The sequence below is a fragment of the Mya arenaria genome, chromosome 5, assembly GCF_026914265.1.
Source record: "Mya arenaria isolate MELC-2E11 chromosome 5, ASM2691426v1".
Lineage (NCBI taxonomy): Eukaryota > Metazoa > Mollusca > Bivalvia > Myida > Myidae > Mya > Mya arenaria.
The window spans coordinates 1,985,073-2,004,718 of NC_069126.1; the positions used below are offsets into that span (position 1 = coordinate 1,985,073).

A 19,646-nucleotide genomic window follows, 5' to 3' on the forward strand; every position below is an offset into this window, starting at 1 on the left:
CGCGGCCTTTCTACAAAAATCACTGTCATGCATTTTGTCTATAAACTGATCCGCTTGTTTTAAAAAGTTCGTTAATATGTATAAGTTATGGTCTCATAATCATTTTCTTTAATCAATTTAATGAATAAGAGATATAAAATTATGTACACCAATATATTTCCATATATCTAATAGTAGGCAAAGTATTAGAGATAATACGGTATTGGTATAAAGAAGAAGCACCGGTTGTTACTATACTTGAAACAATTGCATTAATATATGGCCGCTGTCAGGCTGACAGGCATAACAATCTTCACATGTACATGTAGGTATAAAACACCGTATGTTGCAAAATTTCCTTCTTTTTGAAGCAGCCCCCTCTCGACACATTGCGAAATCATCGACCGGTAACTTGGGGCGGGGCTTCCACTGAAAATTTGTGTCAACTTGTATTTCGAAATTCGAAGGTATGTTATATATGAATTAGTTTGAAACGTTATTTCGTAAAGTATGCAACTCGCTGTTTTCATTTAAAGCAATATTACAGCAATTCAACGGATAAAATTAGTAAATTTCAACTTATTTTGTTGCAAGGTGCGCGTGACGTCAGCTGATTGACAGCTGGAGAGAGTCTACATACGTCACGACCTCTTTTACGATCACTGGTGTAGAACATGGCGTCCAGCAAGGTGAAAACGTCCCAACAGGTAATTCATTTATTTCACGAAATAATTCATACGATTTAAAATACAATTACCACGGATTTATCGCATATATTTTAGTTTGAGAATTTGACGCTTTATTTATTACTGCAAGTGAAATATTTCGGTTTAAATTAAATGTTTTCATGATTAAAGATGGCGGCCTGCCGGCTGTATTTTTCCAACGGAAAAATATGAGATACCAGTTCAAGTATACGTTTAAGACATATAAGTTGTTGTCAGTACTCATTCTTTTTTTTATATTTAAACGTGTTGTGCTCGGAAAATCGGCTTTGCTTTTGAAGATCCGCTAGACTTGAATATTTGTTTTTTGACATTGAAACACGCAAGGTCGAATGGAATAAAAATGAGATGGATGACTGACGCTATGTCGTTCGTTGGAAGAAATGTATAGAATTGTCTCAAGAGTATATATTTGGTAAAATCGTTATAACATTATAGTAGGCTGATAATAATATATGTTAATGGCCATTTTTTTTTACGATAAATCAATTTCCAGATCCATTTTTTTCTGAAATTGCACTGTGCAGGTATTCTTTAAGCATCTTGTGTCATTATCCTTAGTGAAGTATCTCACTTTTCATATCAATTATCTTAATAATATTGTGAACATTTTCATTTATTTAATGTCCAAAACATACTTTTAACGATATATATTTTTTAAATTATTTAAATAATATAGAAAAAATGTTCAGAACTTTGTTGTAGTCTAAAATAATAGACGTGTTATACGGAATTCTTCCAATCCCTAACGTCTAAACGGGAATGTGCAAAAAACTGGGGTGTTTTAAAAATATTGAAATTGTTTTAAGTAAAGTATTTTATGGTTGAAATTGATCATAAAGAGTTATATTCATATTTTACCATGTAAGTGAAATGTTATTTTGCACTAAACAAGCATTTAGTGCATTAAAACAAGTTGTTTACCTTTCCAATAAAACGAAAGTTGACTGACACTGACAACAATTATGCGAAGGGGAACAACTCGATACAATCGTAATAGCTCGGCCTCCTCTGACAAAGCTTCGAGATCGACCTTGTTATACAATCTTAACAACTCGGCCATGGCTGAAATGTTCTGAGCGATTTAAAACTGTGCCCTAAAGCCTTGCAGGTGCCATTCATGTATATATCGTTATGTTTTGACAGAATGAAATGGAAAAAAAGCCGTCAAACTCATAATTATAAGTTGGATATTTATTTTATTTTTTTACGGAACTAATATAAAATAATATTTCTTGTTTTTATGATATTTTATAGACGCTATATGCTTTAACCCGGAATCCTGATTGGAACAACTACCCACTTTTGATACTAAACAATTTGTACGTGAAGGATTTGCCATATCAAAAATCTAAAAAAAATCCGCCAACGTACAATTATTTGGACAAAACTTTGTTGTAGCGACCGCAACATATAAATTTGTTCTCACACCCGAGTTATCTCTTAGTTGTGAGAACAAGTTAGTATGTTGGAGCCTGACACTTCTTTGCCTGGGAAAGAAAAAAAATTGTTGCAACTTGCTATAATGAATTACTCTTGTAACCTATATTTCAATGTACTGTTTATCATATAATTGAAGGTAATTTCCCTATTTTCCATTTCAGAAAAAAAATCAAACACTTAAATATATGATTGTTTAACTTGCTGATTGATATTTGAAATAAGATTAAAGTTAATCAAGCAGTAAAATTTGCAAAAGGGTATACTGTCTTTATATTTTTAAAGCATGTATCATTCTGTGACAATACATACAATTGCAATAATAAACTAGATTTTGAGGAAATGATAGGAAATTAATAAGATAAGCTACATTATCTGTACAAATGCATTGAAAGTTGTGTCAAAACAATGGACATATGACCTTCAACTTTTTTGCTTTTGTCAATGATTATTGAACAAAAAATGTAAGAGTTGCAATACATTTTATCAATAATATTTTATTTGGATGAATACTCTTATAGGATGATGTAACTGAAGAATTAAACAGATTAGTTTGACAAACTTAATCCTTCATTTTAAGGTCACAGTCCAGTGGCACAGGCATTGTGCAGTTGCAACAACTGTCAAAAATGTTACATTATCTTACATAATCTTATATCACAAAGGCTGATGCTGTCACAATCTTACATCACAAAGGCTGATATTACATAACCTTCTATCACCCCTGGATAGTGTTGTCCCACCTGGGGCTCTCTGTGCTCCTTACACTGGGCTAAATAAGTGTTATCTGACATTTGCAGTCTGCAATTGTTGACATTGTTGATTATGCTAACATAAAAATGTCATTTGAAGTTGCTTTGAGAAGGGACTTGTCCTGTCTTACATAGTTGACATTTCTTTAAATAATGTTTTATTTTTATACCTGTCAACTGCCAAAATAATCAAAGTGATGAACAAAAGATAAAATGAATGAAATAAAAAATAATTTGTCTCTCAACAACAGTTTTTAAATCCACTCATTTGATATTTCTCAACTTTTTTGATTTTTTTTTAATCCTAAAGAAAATCCTCCTTTTTAAAAAACGTACTGTTAGATAATACCACTGGATAATTTTGAATCAGTTTGTGGTCTCCAATATTTACAATTAATTAACTGATACGATGAAACAGAATCAGCAGAGACCATTAAACAGTCTACTATATTAGAATTCAAATGGGCATTCCCCAAATCTTGGTGCTTGGCATGAATTTTTTTTATAAACTGCTAATTTAATCCAGAATTAGCATTTACAATGTCTTTGTGCTTTGCATCATTTTTTGGCAAACTGTTTGAATCGAGAATTCTAGCTATTTAACAGTGAAAGGCATGCCCACCAGTTAAAGAAATTTGAAGATTTGGACCGAGTTGTTTATTGTGGTAAACATGTAAATAACAGTTTCTTGACAAAAAGTTATATGCCAAATAATTAATATGGTCACAATGAAACATGGGCTTTGGTGGATTATAAGGGTCTTAATGAGTTTTTGGTGACCGTTCCAAATAGTTAGGTAACTGACCAGCTACAACTACTTAAAATTCATTCATTTTTACAAATTTAAACTGGCCTTATTGCCATTTGAACTGTCCATTGAGTTAAGGTGCTAGTTCTTATTGAGAATATTGGGCAAAACGATTTTGAATGTTTTAAAGTTTTAAAGATGTATTGTAACAATCATCTACTCTCTTTGTAATGCCAATGATGTTTTTTTTTTTCCGAAAACTGATATATACAGCTTATGTTGATCTGTAAGTTCAGTGTGTGTTTTTTTTTATATTTTTACTGCCTGTGCCTTGCAATTTGGGGAAAAAAATTGAGATTGGGAAAATCACAAAATCAGAACAAAATAGCAAATTTAATTGCAAATATAAATGTTTTTACCCTTTTATAAATACATTATGCTGTGAAAGAGTTAGTCTTGTCAAGAGTTTATTTATTTTTCATGAAATTCATTGCTTTTTTATTCATCAAAATAATCTGCATTTATCAAATTGGGAAAAGAATTGTAAATTTTTGGGGAAAAATGGACATTATTTCACAAGGGAAAACAGCCTTTAGAAGGCAGTAAATTGCACCAAAAAAAATCACAGATGTTGACTTGTTTATTTAAAATATGACAATAAAATACAATTGATTTAAAACTAATGTTATATTTTAGGGACCCCGGCAGGACAGTTACCGGTATGCAGTCACACCGGGGGATGAGGGTGGTAAAAAGAAAGGCAAGAAGAAGGGCAAGGCCGACATGGACGAGCTCAAACAGGAGCTGACCATGGACGAGCACAAGATTCCAATCACGGAGCTCTACAGCAGACTTAACACTGACCCCAACATGGGTCTCACACCAGAAATGGCTGCTCAAGTCCTAGAAAGAGATGGTCCCAATGAGCTGACGCCCCCAAAGACGACCCCAGAATGGCTCAAGTTCTGCAAGCAGCTATTTGGTGGTTTCGCCTTGTTGCTGTGGCTTGGAGCCATCCTGTGTTTCATTGCCTACAGTATCCAGGCTTCTGCTATGGAACATGTCCCTGGTGATAACGTATGTAAACTGTTTTGCCTTACTTAATATAAAGCCAATAAGCCTATCTGTCCTTGGCCATTTTTCAAAGGGAGCATGTCCCTATTGACAATATATGCCATCATTACTTCAGTTTTTCTCTGTATTGTCTTTTCAAATTGGTGTTTTTAAGTGAAGAAATGTGTTGGTTTTTTGGATAGAAATCATGATGTTGGAACAGTCCCCTTTGTCTTGTATTTTTTTCAATCACCATCTGTTTTGTACTTCAGTTGTATCTTGGCGTTGTGCTGACAGCTGTGGTGGTTGTGACAGGCTGTTTCTCCTACTACCAGGAAGCCAAATCCTCCAGAATCATGGACTCATTCAAGAACATGGTCCCTCAGGTACGAAGCCAAGAAAGAAATTAAGGAATGAACCCGTCTCTTTTAAGACAAAAAATTAATAGAAAGGAATATACTAAAGGACACATATATATATGATAGATGGTACCTGGGTTATTATTGCTCGAGATTCTGCTTAATCCTAACTTTTTTACTGGTAACTTGGTAATAAAAAATAACTAATTATTTAACCCTTTTTAGTACGGTATTGTGATCCGTAATGGCATCAGTAAGGACATCAAGGCTTCAGAGATGGTTGTTGGTGACATTGTTGACGTAAAGTTCGGAGACAGGCTTCCCGCTGATGTCAGAGTTATATCGTCCCATGGATTCAAGGTAAGGGGTCCAAACCCTGTCTTTCAAAGAACTTGAACATTCATTATTATAGTTTTAATTCATTTGGAAACATTTTCATATTTTCTGATCATGACAAATATGTAAAGAATTGCGTGATCAGTTTTATTAGCCATTGAATTTGAGTTGCAATCCTCAAGCCCTAATGTAAACAGAGCTCAATTTTGTGGGTTTCAGCTAATTTGATGTCTTTTACAGCTCTATGAATTGACACTTTTTTGACAGCAAAATCTAGCAGCTGGTAAAAATTCCATAATTTAAACCCAGACACCAGTGTGCAAATTTTAAGTATCAGAATCATCACCAATAAGACTTTGAGTTTGAAATTTTTCATAGCCTATGTCAAAATATCACAACCGAACAATTTCAACATGAAAAGTTACATAAAATAACACTTCCGAATTGGTGTTACTTGCCCTCGTCCTGTCAAGATCACGACTCGATGCGCCAGCAGGTTAAGAAATGTTTTCATGTTGAGTGATGTTATCATAAACTATAAAACTGATGTGTTCACCCAAAATTCTACATGTCATTCTCCTACAGGTTGACAACTCCTCCCTCACAGGAGAATCTGAGCCCTGTTCAAGAGGCAGTGAGTTCACACACGAAAACCCACTGGAAACCAAGAATCTCGCTTTCTTCTCAACAAATGCTGTCGAAGGTACTTTACTGCTGCAAATTGTGTGTATATTATCCTTATGAAATGTCTGTAGTTTAAAGTTAACTATTTAAATGTGTTTCATATAAAGGATATAGCCTAGTTTCCAAACTATTTTTCTTTCTTTGTGGAATTTTAAGAGAATTTATGGTAATGTTTTTTGTGTTACAGGAACATGCCGTGGTATTGTTATCAGGACTGGTGACCGCACTGTGATGGGCAGAATTGCTAACCTGGCCTCTGGACTTGAAGTTGGTGACACGCCAATTGCCAAGGAAATTGCCCATTTCATCCACTTGATCACCGGTGTTGCTGTCTTCCTTGGAGTTTCGTTCTTCATTATTGCCTTCATACTTGGCTACTTCTGGCTTGATGCTGTCATCTTCTTGATCGGTATCATTGTAGCCAACGTACCTGAAGGTCTCCTGGCTACTGTCACAGTAAGTGTTTTCACCACCTTAGAAAAACTTTTTTGAAATACTTGAGCAAAATGTCATCCCACACATGAAGGTATTCTGGAATTAACTAAACCCATTTTCATCTCAGGTGTGTCTGACCCTGACCGCTAAGCGAATGGCAAAGAAGAACTGCCTGGTGAAGAACTTGGAAGCTGTGGAGACACTGGGCTCTACCTCAACCATCTGCTCTGACAAGACCGGCACCCTCACACAGAACAGAATGACTGTCGCCCACATGTGGTTTGATGGAAGGATTGTGGAAGCTGACACCAGCGATGACCAATCTAGTAGGTTTCTTGATTCTTTTTTGTCTATTAAGCCACAATTATTAACATCCCTGCACGTCTGCTTCACAAAAAGGTGCCAGATGAAAATTATTTTTCATATTTGTTATGTGACGTATGGACAAGTTTAATAAATAGTCATCTGTCTATTTCATCTGTGGTCTGAATGTTTAAGCCTTACTATCATTATTATACAAAATCGATTTGGGAAGGGTTTTATTAAGAATTCTCAGTCTTACTCCTAATAGTAATTAATACACTCTAAACCCAATGCCTGTATTTGTTACATGTTTTAATCAACTAATGTTTTGTTTTTCTGTGTTGTCTATAGTGAGTGGTAAGACATGAATATAAAATATATTTTTATTTGCACTTAATTTAGTTAAGTGTCTTAAATATACACCTCATATTTATCTTGTGAACTCCAAATATCACCATTGTTCACATTCATTATATTAGTTATAAATATTGTTGACTTTTCACTATTAAACTGCACTCCAAGAAATTATTTGCACTGCAATTTGAAGAAATTCTTTTACAATAAGCACTTCATATTTAGCAGTATTCATAATTTACATTTAGCTTTACAAATGAAAGCTTACTATGCTGAAATCAATTTTGTTATTTTCCTTGATTTAAGAAAATGGTTATTGAGAAGTAAACATTTCCAAATCTTCAAAAAAAAGTGCTTGAATTCAGAAAGAGATTGAAAATTGCATCATTTTACAGAATGAAATTATGCAAGCTAAGGAATTTTGGTATTTTAACATGTTGGGTGATTGACTGGTAATAAAAACAGATCTCAACATTGAAGTCTCAAAATTGGCCTCAAAAATACCGACCTCGAATGGTATAAAGATTGTGTATAAAACATAAATTACTTATATTATAAAGTTATCAAAACTGCCCATTGACCCAGACTGTTTAAACATGCATTATTAAAATGACTGCATTGCCTGTAGAAAGGTATTTTTCTTATAATTTATGAAATGTTATTTTGTTTGAACTATGTCTTGAATAAAAGGTAATTTAATCTTAAGTACGATTAAATTTAAATGTCAGTAGGCCCACACATCCAGAGGTACATATATGGAGGATAATTATGATCTCTTTGTTACAGACTCTACCTATGGCCGTTCTGACCCCTCGTGGCTGGCTCTCTCTCGCTGTGCCATGTTGTGTAATAGGGCAGAGTTCAAGGCAGACCAGGAAAATGTCCCTGTCCTCAAGAGGTAAGGTGTTACAAGATGTTCACTAGTGTGTTAGACTAACTGGAAGATGACATAGCCAGTTCTGGCCTGACCATAATTGAACATTTTGTTTTGAAACATTGTCCCAACTCGTTCATATAGATAATCAAGTTGATGTTTTCTTTGAGAGTGCTGCCGACAATCTTTATGAAGCTTTTAAGTATTAGTTTTTGTAACAAGAACAAAATATCAACCTGATATTAAATGACAACAAGACACAAGAACCTGTTATTTTTTTAGGGAATGTAACGGTGATGCATCAGAGTCTGCACTGCTCAAATGTGTTGAGCTGTCTATTGGCCATGTGACCGACTTCAGGAAGAGAAACAGGAAGGTCTGCGAGATTCCATTCAACTCATCCAACAAATACCAGGTGGGTAATTGCTACTTACTGTTTGGAGTCTGGTTTCTGAAATTTATGGAAAAAATAGATGTTTAAGCAAAAGATTTGGTCAAATTTTGGTCGAAATTGGTCAGAAAAAAATAATTGACAGACTTGAATGATTTTTATTTTATCTGTAAGCTGAAGGTATAAATAAATATTATAACACCTGTTTCTCATTCCAAGGTGTCTATCCATGAGACTGAGGACCCCAACGACCCTCGCTGTGTGTTGGTGATGAAGGGAGCCCCAGAGAGGGTCCTTGACATGTGTTCCACATATATGAAGGACGGCAGCGAGTATCCCCTTGATGAACCGTTCAAGACTGCATTCAACATCGCATACATGGAGCTTGGAGGGCTCGGAGAGCGTGTGCTTGGTATGCAAAATTATTCAGTCAACAATTGTTTTTTATGTTTTCTAAAGCTTGATTTCTTTGTAGCCATTGATTTGTTATCTTAAAATCCAAGTTCAGTGTTCATTTGTATCTAGAACATATGCATGAAGTCCACACTGGCGAAATGACAAATGGAATAGATGCTAAATATGTGGTCCATATGAAGAAAATTTAGGCTTATCTTAAAAGGAACCATGCTTTACTTCAGGATTCTGTGACTATGTCCTGCCAACTGAGCAGTACCCACCAGGCTACCAGTATGACTCTGAAGATCCCAACTTCCCACTTAACGGCCTGCGCTTTATTGGACTCATGGCCCTGATTGACCCTCCAAGAGCCGCTGTACCTGACGCTGTCGGAAAATGCAGGAGTGCTGGTATCAAGGTAGGAAGCGGGAAATAATAAATAAATAGCTTAAACATGCCTATTACTAGAAACCTGGATTGCACCCTGAACTGTAAATATGGTTGTCCTGAAAATTCTGAGAGCAAATACAGATTTAGTAGCCAAGTTGAAATGATTGATACACTGTGTTTTCTTGTCATTTAAACACAATTTTTACAATGCTGTACATACTTGTAATATTTCCCCTTCATTTCTTGCCCAGGTTATTATGGTAACGGGTGACCACCCCATCACAGCCAAGGCCATTGCCAAGGGTGTTGGTATCATCTCGGAGGGAAGTCTAACAGTTGACGATATTGCTAGCCAGAGAGGAATCCCCGTTGAGGAGGTTGACCCATCGTAAGTTATCAACATCACTCATGTATTTAACTCTCAGTAATGAGTTCTATTGAATAATGAGAGCACTTGACATAAATACAGCGAAAGTATGAAGTGTAAGAAACAGGTGCATTATTTGTAATATTGCAGTAGTCAAGTGATAAGAAATGTAGGTTTTAAGTTTTTTATCAAAGATCACTTTAGACCAGGTATCCATTGACCATTGACTGTAAGAAATGTAGATGATCAAACAAGCTAATTTAAATTACTTATGACATTGCCTCCTTTATTTACAGAGAAGCCAAGGCGTGCGTTGTCCATGGCATGGACCTGAGAGACATGACCCCATTCCAGATAGATGAGATCCTGAACAACCATGCTGAGATCGTGTTTGCCCGTACCTCTCCCCAGCAGAAACTCATCATTGTTGAGGGATGCCAGCGACAGGGACAGATTGTGGCCGTCACTGGTGATGGTGTCAATGACTCTCCTGCACTTAAGAAGGCTGATATTGGTTAGTTTACCTTGATAGTCCTGGCATTCAGAATTCTCATCATAGACTAGTATCTGTAATATTAGTTGTGATATGAATGGTATTAAGATCTTAGAAAGATCAAGTGCTAAATAATATTTATGGTCCAATCGTTTGTCTGACTGAGGAAAAGTAATTTTTTTGAAATAGTTAAAAAAAAAAATCTTTCAACATTTCAGGTGTTGCTATGGGAATCGCTGGTAGTGACGTGAGCAAACAGGCCGCTGACATGATCTTGCTTGACGACAACTTTGCCTCCATTGTAACCGGTGTAGAGGAGGGCCGTCTTATCTTTGACAACTTGAAGAAGTCCATTGCCTACACCCTGACATCCAACATTCCAGAAATCTCACCATTCTTGCTCTTCATTCTTATGGACATTCCACTGCCCCTGGGAACTATCACCATTCTCTGTATTGACTTGGGAACTGACATGGTACCGGCTATCTCTCTGGCTTATGAACAGGCTGAAAACGACATCATGAAGCGTCTGCCCCGTGACCCACTCCACGACAAGCTTGTAAATGAAAGGTACGACCATTTTCCCAGTACACTACAACTTGGCTTGTTTCTTTTTCATAATATAGTGTTAAAGAAATAACTTGTGGAATGATTAATGGTCATGAACAAAACTTTGGTTGTTTCGGCCTAAATTCTAACACTAGTGCTTTGTATAAAAAATATTCAAAAAGCCCTGCTCTGTATTAAAGATTTAGAAACTGATCAAGTCTGGGGGAATTTTACCAATGTTGGGCTTGTACTTATTTTAACCGCTGTTAAGTGTATAATTATCACTCTTGGAATTGCTGTACAAGTTTATATGTGGATGATACTAAAGCCTTCACTATTCACCTATTCAGATTGATCAGTATGGCGTACGGACAGATCGGTATGATCCAGGCCTCAGCTGGTTTCTTCACATACTTTGTAATTATGGGAGAGAGCGGGTTCTGGGCAACAAAGCTGCTGGGTCTTCGTGAACAGTGGGACTCACGTGGTGTCAACGATGTGCAGGACTCTTACGGCCAAGAATGGGTATGTATAAAGCTATTGCAAGCATTTTCATCTTCTCTTTAAAACAACCATAACAATTCTTTAAATTTATTTTTCAAACATCTATGATTTCAAGAATATTTAAGACCTTTGATATAAAAGTAGAATCTGGTATTGTTTTAATCAAGCCCTGCAAGATAAGATGCAGGTTTTGTAGCACTAGAGCTACTGTTCAGTACAAACACAGATATGAGTTGGTGTTTTTTCTTTTGCATGTGTTTATTTAGAAATGTGTAGCATCACAATATGTTTGTTTTCCCAATTCAGACATATGCCCAGAGGAAGCGCCTGGAGTTCACATGCCACACAGCTTTCTTTGTGTCCATTGTGATTGTGCAGTGGGCCGATCTGATCATCTGTAAGACCAGGAAACTCTCCCTCTTCCAGCAGGGAATGAAGTGAGTTTGAATTCCCCTTTATTGATCTGATAAATAGCAAATGGAGTCTGATTTAATACAACTTTGCTGAATGTTATTTACAATTATCACCTACTGTAATATAATAAAATGACTTGAATGTCACGAAATTCTATACTACATTAAAAATAATAGATAAAAACCTTTTGAACAAATCTTAACTGTCCATGTTTACATTCCAGGAACCATCACCTTACCTTTGGTCTGTTCTTCGAGACTGCCCTGGCTGCCTTTTTGACATATTGTCCAGGACTGGAGAAGGGATTGAGAATGCAGAACCTGCGTGCCACCTGGTGGTTCGTCGCATTGCCGTTCAGCATTGTTATCTTCATCTACGATGAGTGCAGGAAGTTGATATTGAGAAACAATCCAGGAGGCTGGGTAGAAAGGGAAACATACTATTGATGGCCGTTATGTTTTAGGTATGTGAGGCAGGAAAAATGTACTGTATAGGATTACATAATGTACTGTATAGGATTACAAACATTTAAGCATGAAAATCATGCATTGAGATAAAAGCAGCTATAGATTCTCTTTAGATGAACTTCTTTTAATTGTCTAGAAATATTGATAATGGGTAGATTGATACATAAAAAAGGTTAGAAGATCACTTATTTTTCCACTCCTTGAAATAGTCTGTTTGCTTAAAAAAGTACCTCGCTAAATTGTTATGAAATGCAGTTTAACATTTTGATAGATGTGATTTCACAATTTAGTTCCCTGCTTGCTTAAATCATGCTCCAATCTAATTTAGAATATACAATTCAAAATCTAAGTAGGGCTTGGTCACTGACACCCTTTGTTAATAAAGAATAAACATCACATGTTCTATTACGAAGAATATATATTAATTTACACAAAAATACCTATTGAAGGCATATTCCTTTGCTTTTCAATTTTAACATATTATTGAATTATTTTCCCTGTATTTTTTCAGATATGTAAATTTACAAATGTCCAAGAAAAAAGACTTTCATACAAGGATAGTGCTGGCCCAGATGGTATATACAAGAAAAACCGACACTGTGCCCAGCACAAAATGCACAGCTTATTTTGTATTTTAATAAAATTGTATTCAAGTTGTCACAAAAATGAAGACTGGGAAGCCTTTTCTCATTGTCACATTTTGAGTTGATTTGGCAATAGGGAATTACAACATGTTTTATACACAAACAATTTATTGAATTTTAATTTTGTAACTGGTTTCTACAAGAGTGCAATGGTTTTGTGTGTTGACTTTGTCTGAGCTGTCCATTTGCTAGTACATGATGATGAAAGATGGAATGTTATCAAGATTGCATACAATTGGCTTGAGTAAAGTGACTGTGTTTATTTCTGCGAGTCCATATGTCCATAACTATCACCTATGGGGGTGAAATAGGTTGCAGTACCATCGGCAACATGCGAGTGTTAGTTGCAGTACCATCGGCAACATGCGAGTGTTAGTTGCAATACCATCGGCAACATGCGAGTCTAGTGTACAATTACCATCCGTGTACACACTGTGCTTTATACCATACTGAGCACAGCTATTCAAATAAGCATCTAGACACTTTACTTTCATACAAGATCATGCAGTCAATGAAAACTTTTCAAGAGAGATGGTAGCTATTTGGTAGACGGCAAAAACATATCGAATCTCAAAGGGAACGTTAAGCTCGAAGCACGGCTTGTGAACATTGCTGTGTTTGATCCCAGGTCCCGGGGTTCAGCCTGGGCTATTAACGGAGTGAGAAACTAATTGGTGCCATCCTGCTTAAGAGATTGGATCGGGGATGAAAAGGTTGAAATAATACTTAACTGTGATAGATGAATTGTAAATCACATAAAGAGCTAAATGGAAGGATTTAAACACAAGATTCATTTTATTGTTTTAAATCCTTCAGAAATGTGGCATGGCTATAGGCAGGATTATTTGTTCAGTGATGTATATATTGTATTTTTTTAAATGAAATGCTTGTTAAACTATGTTTCATTCTATTTTCATCGCTCAACTTTGACATGCCCACTGATTTCATTTCAATTGTTTAATTTAGAATAGCTTAGGTCTGTCACATGATTTGTTATAGAAAATATCCTTTGTCTATTATTGATAATTATCGTTATTTCTCTACTGTGTGACTGTTGAGGTGCACGTTTTTATTCCAACTTTTAATAGATTTTAACCTTGCAAGATTTTATAAAATATTTGTAATGAATTTTGTTTTCGACACAAAATGTTGGCTTGTGTTACACTGCTCTGTAAAATCATACACCACTGAAAATTGACATTTTCATTCTGTCCTAAAACATTCCAACCACTTTGCCAGATGTTCTGATCTTCATTCGCGTTCTGTTTTAGTATTTACATTACATAGAAGCTGTAGCAATTTCGTACCATAATAACCTTAGCCCCACAGAAACATTGTATGCGTTCAATTTTCAAATCACACATATATACTTATCGTTTTGATGATTGCTTCATTGATCCAAATTCATGCCAACAATTATGAATCAATTTAGTGTTTTACTAGTCAGTTATACAATATCCTGAAGGTAACATCTTTGAAGATCAGTTTTCATCTGACAACACCTCATGTAAGCTTTAACCACGCTGGAAAATTTCTCAATGTATCTGTTGAATTGATTCTGCCTACTACACTGAAAGTTTTCCAGACTTTGCACATTTTATGAATAGTTTTGTAACGTAGCTTTAGTCGGTTATGTATTAATAAAGGTAACATATTTCCGAACAGTTTCTGTAACATAATTTGATATCTTGTCCAACATTTTGAGTGGTTAATATATTTTAATTTGTATTGGTTAATACACTTGTAAGATAATAAAATAGAGCAAAAATAGATGATTTGTTTTGAACATCCAATGCACAGTTACATGTGTAATTGTTTTGGTGGAGATGTAAATATGGGCAAGAAAATGGTTATCAATGATTTTATTTTAAAAACACACACACTAAAGATAGTTTCTTTGGTGAGACGGTGTCTTTTGTATTCATAAAAGTGTGTAAAATGACTCGATTCAACAAATTATAGAAGAAAACTGCCGACACGCCATCAGTTAAGGAGTCCTTTTTAATGCTTGTCAAAAACTTGTTGGATTTCTGAAGTGGCATTAATAATGTCATTCCTGTAGGCGGTGTAAAATATTGATGAACTCCCCTGCATGTAACATTGTGAACCCAAATAACCATTGGAGACGAACTGAAGAAAGGAGACTTCACATGCATTTTGCTTCACATTTTCTGGGCATATACATGCAACGTTTCACATGTCTTGATCATCAGTCATGCTCAACTTGATAAGATCGTTATCAAGCTAGTACCACACCTCGATTAGGGAATAAGGCATGAAAAAATCAACTCTGAGTAAAAACACATTAAGGTTCATCAATCGGTGTATATACATTTTTTACAAATAATACTTGTTGAATGAGTTGAACAAATGACTGTATTGTTTTACAAAAAAGGGAGAGTTTTTAACAGTTGAGGGTTTTTTTATAACATTTCACGAGTTGTTCCAACTTGTAAGAGCTTAGCGCGTTATATAAAATCTATTGTAATATCTTAAAAAAAACCATTCAAACAAATAGTGAAATTTAACACCAATGAAATTGCATTAAAGCGAAAGCAGATTCATAAATATATTTCAATATTGTAATAACGAGCTTTTTAGCGTATAAAATATGATTTGATGTTCTGTTTTTACACAGAAAAAAGTGCTAAGTAAATCGGTAACTAATTTAGATTTTTTTTTTTCAAAACAAGGTCCAGTTTAGTGCATGCGTTATATTAAGTAATAAGGAAAGGTATCAAATATAGCCGATTCTGTTACAAGAGCGCCAAATGTCGCAAATTACAGCCGACCTATTTTTAGGACAAGTTTGGTGATTATTAGTTGTATGCTAGCCAAATTTAGAGGTCGGACACCGTAAATACCGGTGTTTTTGCCTATTCGAGGGTTATAACCCTCGGATATCTCAGACGACGTTGCAGATAATCAACCTGATCAAGATATTCTTCCCATAGACATATTGTCTAAATTTGGTGATGAGCGGACAAAAGCTTCTTAAGTTTTTGATCCTAACTTAAAGTGACACTCTTATTCAAAATCAATCACCTTTCTAAACACAGTTTTCTGTATTAGAACCATTGTTTTCGATATTTATTCATCCTATTTGGTAAATTAAGACAATTGTATTACTTTTGGTACGAAGTGCTCAAGGTGAGCTATTGTGATCGCCCTGTGTCCTTCGTCTGTCGTCGTCCTCCGTCGTCAACAATTTGACTGTTAACACTCTAGAGGTCACAATTTGGGCACTATCTTAATGAAACTTGGTCAGAATGTAACTCTCAATAAAATCTTAGATGAGTTCGATATTGGGTCATCTGGGGTTAAAAACTAGGTCACCAGGTCAAATTAATGGAAAGCTTGTTAACACTATAGAGGTCACATTTATGACTGTATCTTCAGGAAACCTGGTCAGAATGTTAATATTAATACTCTCTAGGCCAAGTTCGTTTCTGGGTCATGTGCTGTCAAAAACTAGGTCACCAGGTTAAATTGAAGGAAAATCTTGTTAACACTCTAGAGGTCTCATTTATGACTGTATCTTCATGAAACTTGGTCAGAATGTTTATATTAATAATCCTTAAGTCAAGTTTAAATCTGGGTCATGTGCGGTCAAAAATTAGGTCACCAGGTAAAATCATAGGAAAAGCTTGTTAGCACTCTAGAGGTCACATCTATGGCTGTATGTTCATGAAACTTTGTCAGAATGTCCATATTAATTAGCTCTATGCCTAGTTCGAATCTGGGTCATGTGCAGTCAAAAACTAGGTCACCAGGTCAAATTTAAGGAAAAGCTTGTTAACACTCTAGAGGTCACATTTATAACTGTATCTTAATGACAGTTGGTCAGAATGTTTGTATTAGTAATCTCTAAGTCAAGTTTAAATCTATGTCAATTGTTCTAGAGGTCACATTAATGACTGTATCATCGAGATTCTTGGTCAGAATGTTTATATTGATTACCTCTAGGCAAAGTCCGAATCTGGGTCATGTGCAGTCAAAAACTAGGTCACCAGGTCAAATTTAAGGAAAAGCTTGTTAACACTCTAGAGGTCATATTTATAAATGTTTCTTTATGAAATTTGGTCAGAATGTTTATATTAATAATCTCTAAGTCAAGTTTAAATCTGGGTCATGTGCGGTCAAAATCTTAGAGGTCAAATTTATGACTGTATGTCCATGAAACTTAGTCAGAATGTTTATATTGATTAGCTCTAGGCCAAGTTTAAATCTGGGTCATGTGCGGTCAAAAACTAGGTCACCAGGTCAAATAATAGGAAAAGTATTTTAACACTCCAGAGGCCACATTTATGACAATATGTTCATGGAACTTGATCAGAATGTTATTGTTGATGATCTTTATTGGATCAGGTGAGCGATTCAGGGCCTTCAGGGCCCTCTTGTTTTAGTTTAAAGATTTAATGCTATATACAGAAGCTTACATTAACGACATTCTCCAATGATGAAAATAACGTTCTTATATAAAATCTAATACAAAAAAACAAACAAATTCTACCAACCCTACCTGTTTTTGGAAAGGATTTAACCCTAACAAAATCTCTTTTTTTGCCTAAGAGTTGAATTGCATATGTGCAGAAAATGTATATGTCTAAAACATAATATTATTACATACATCAAGAATAGCATAATTTGACAAACCCGATAATATAAAAAAAACTTACTAAAAGAATTTGATCTGTACGGGTGGTAAGGCAAAACACACACACTTCTTGTAGTTAACCTAACTCGAAAACGAAAATCTAGATTAACAAGGCGTGGTCCACTATATAGGTAATTATACACTTACAATATAATAGCAATAGAAGTGCTACACTTGGAACAATTTACATAATATTATTATTGCAACATATATATATATATATCCATCCCTCCACCACTCTGTATCCGTATTGCGTGTTTAGGTTAGAGTATTTCCATACGTTATTGCCATGCCATCTACTTTGCCTAATCTAGCGGGGAATGTTAGCTCCAAATTGCCTGTCACAAGTGTCCGATTGGTTTGAATGTTCGACATGTAATAGAGACTGTTTTTGGTTTAATTGTTGTTGGGTAATCTCGAGTCAGTGCATCTATTTGCAAGGAACGATATATCATAACCATAATTATACAGTATTACAGAATGTTGCCATGTTTGTTTTTATCAATACAGAAATGTTTTCAATTTTCATCCCTACAAAGGTAACGAAACGCCATGTTATCTAGTAACATATCTATTGCAAGGTGTCAATTTATATGACCAACAGGAACTGAGATAATGAGAATATTCGTTAAGACCATAATGATCGAGCTTGAATGTAGTGCGCCAGTTTGTTTGTGGCTTGCAACTAAAACTTTCATAATATATTTAAATAAAATCTCATTATAAAATTAATGTTTCACGAACTTATAGTACATAATGAAACATAAAATTACTACTTTCAGTTCAGGAGTAAGAATTTCCTTCTTTATATTTACGGTCAGCAATTGGTCAGCAGTATCCCTCTAACTCTATATTGTCAGTTAATTGGTCAGCACTTTAGTAAGACCCGAAATGACGGTTTCAATGCAAGGGAGGAAAAACAAAGCAGGACTGTATTACACCAAAAACAATCAAGTCCGAAAACAAAGGGTATAACTATTTTTAGCGTTTTACTCGTGAAGTTTACTTTTAAAAGAGAATGCGTCTTACTTTTATGGAAAAAATCGTTCGCGGGGAAATTAAATTCTTCAACGTTTAAACAATCGGAGATCTAAAGAGCTCGTTTCCAATATTGTTTGACTAGTTTTACAGTGCCTTTAATGGGATTTCTAGTTCCAAGGTTTATAATGAACAATGAAACATTTCACTCAGTTCATAGTGATTTCATAGTAATTTCAGACGGCCTTAAAGCCGAATATATATAATTTTCGTAATCAATAATTCCGAACTACTTTGTCATGCTTTTAATTGGAAATTGGTCGTTCAAGAAGAGCATGGCCATCCATCATGACCACAAAGAGAAACTGATTATAAACCGGTTCACCATCATGTGATGAGAGCAGACGTATTATCAATGAATGACATATTGTGCAATACAATTTTATCAACGCTGTCAAGATCAAGATCAGGTGATATTATTACGAAATCGGCCGACTTTTCTCATGAGAACATCAGGCAATTTCCGAAGTCCAAGTCCAATCAAAAATGATATAAAAGGACAATTCAAAGCTATTGGTTGTCATCATGTCAATAAAGGACAAAGGGGGGCAGATATAGGTTGGTTGTCATCATGTCGATAAAGGACAAAGGGGGGCAGATATAGGTTGGTTGCCACCATGTCGATAAAGGACAAAGGGGGGCAGATATAGGTTGGTTGCCACCATGTCGATAAAGGACAAAGGGGGGCAGATATAGGTTGGTTGCCACCATGTCGATAAAGGACAAAGGGGGACAGATATAGGTTGGTTGCCATCATGTCGATAAAGGACAAAGGGGGACAGATATAGGTTGGTTGCCATCATGTCGATAAAGGACAAAGGGGGACAGATATAGGTTGGTTGCCATCATGTCGATAAAGGACAAAGGGGGGCAGATATAGGTTGGTTGCCATCATGTCGATAAAGGACAAAGGGGGGCAGATATAGGTTGGTTGCCACCATGTCGATAAAGGACAAAGGGGGACAGATATAGGTTGGTTGCCACCATGTCGATAAAGGACAAAGGGGGACAGATATAGGTTGGTTGCCACCATGTCGATAAAGGACAAAGGGGGACAAATATAGCTTGGTTACCACCATGTCGATAAAGGACAAAGGGGGACAGATATAGGTTGGTTGCCACCATGTCGATAAAGGACAAAGGGGGACAGATATAGGTTGGTTGCCACCATGTCGATTAAGGACAAAGGGGGACAGATATAGGTAGGTTGCCATCATGTCGATAAAGGACAAAGGGGGAGAGATATAGGTAGGTTGCCATCATGTCAATAAAGGACAAAGGGGGACAGATATAG

General features: G+C 35.6%; 1 protein-coding gene across 1 annotated transcript; it reads left to right on the forward strand.

Moving 5' to 3' along the window:
• The first annotated feature begins 350 nt into the window (after positions 1-350).
• LOC128235361 (sodium/potassium-transporting ATPase subunit alpha-like) lies at positions 351-14,427 on the forward strand. The gene is made up of 19 exons (XM_052950170.1): positions 351-446; positions 574-686; positions 4,341-4,721; positions 4,970-5,083; positions 5,282-5,416; positions 5,978-6,095; positions 6,264-6,532; positions 6,639-6,837; positions 7,955-8,066; positions 8,325-8,457; positions 8,653-8,845; positions 9,072-9,247; positions 9,471-9,607; positions 9,883-10,100; positions 10,298-10,649; positions 10,979-11,153; positions 11,439-11,569; positions 11,770-12,009; positions 12,525-14,427. The coding sequence occupies exons 2-18, from the start codon at positions 654-656 to the stop codon at positions 11,990-11,992; spliced, it is 3,099 nt and encodes a 1,032-aa protein (XP_052806130.1). The 5' UTR covers positions 351-446; positions 574-653; the 3' UTR covers positions 11,993-12,009; positions 12,525-14,427.
• The last annotated feature ends 5,219 nt before the right edge of the window (positions 14,428-19,646 follow it).

What these genes read in the sequence shown, in the direction of transcription:
- LOC128235361 (XM_052950170.1), top strand. Translation starts at nt 654, where the DNA reads ATGGCGTCCAGCAAGGTGAAAACGTCCCAACAG. An exon ending in TCAAGAACATGGTCCCTCAG is followed by an intron (nt 5,084 to 5,281) that starts GTACGAAGCCAA and finishes AACCCTTTTTAG; the next exon opens with TACGGTATTGTGATCCGTAA. An exon ending in CTCTTCCAGCAGGGAATGAA is followed by an intron (nt 11,570 to 11,769) that starts GTGAGTTTGAAT and finishes TTTACATTCCAG; the next exon opens with GAACCATCACCTTACCTTTG.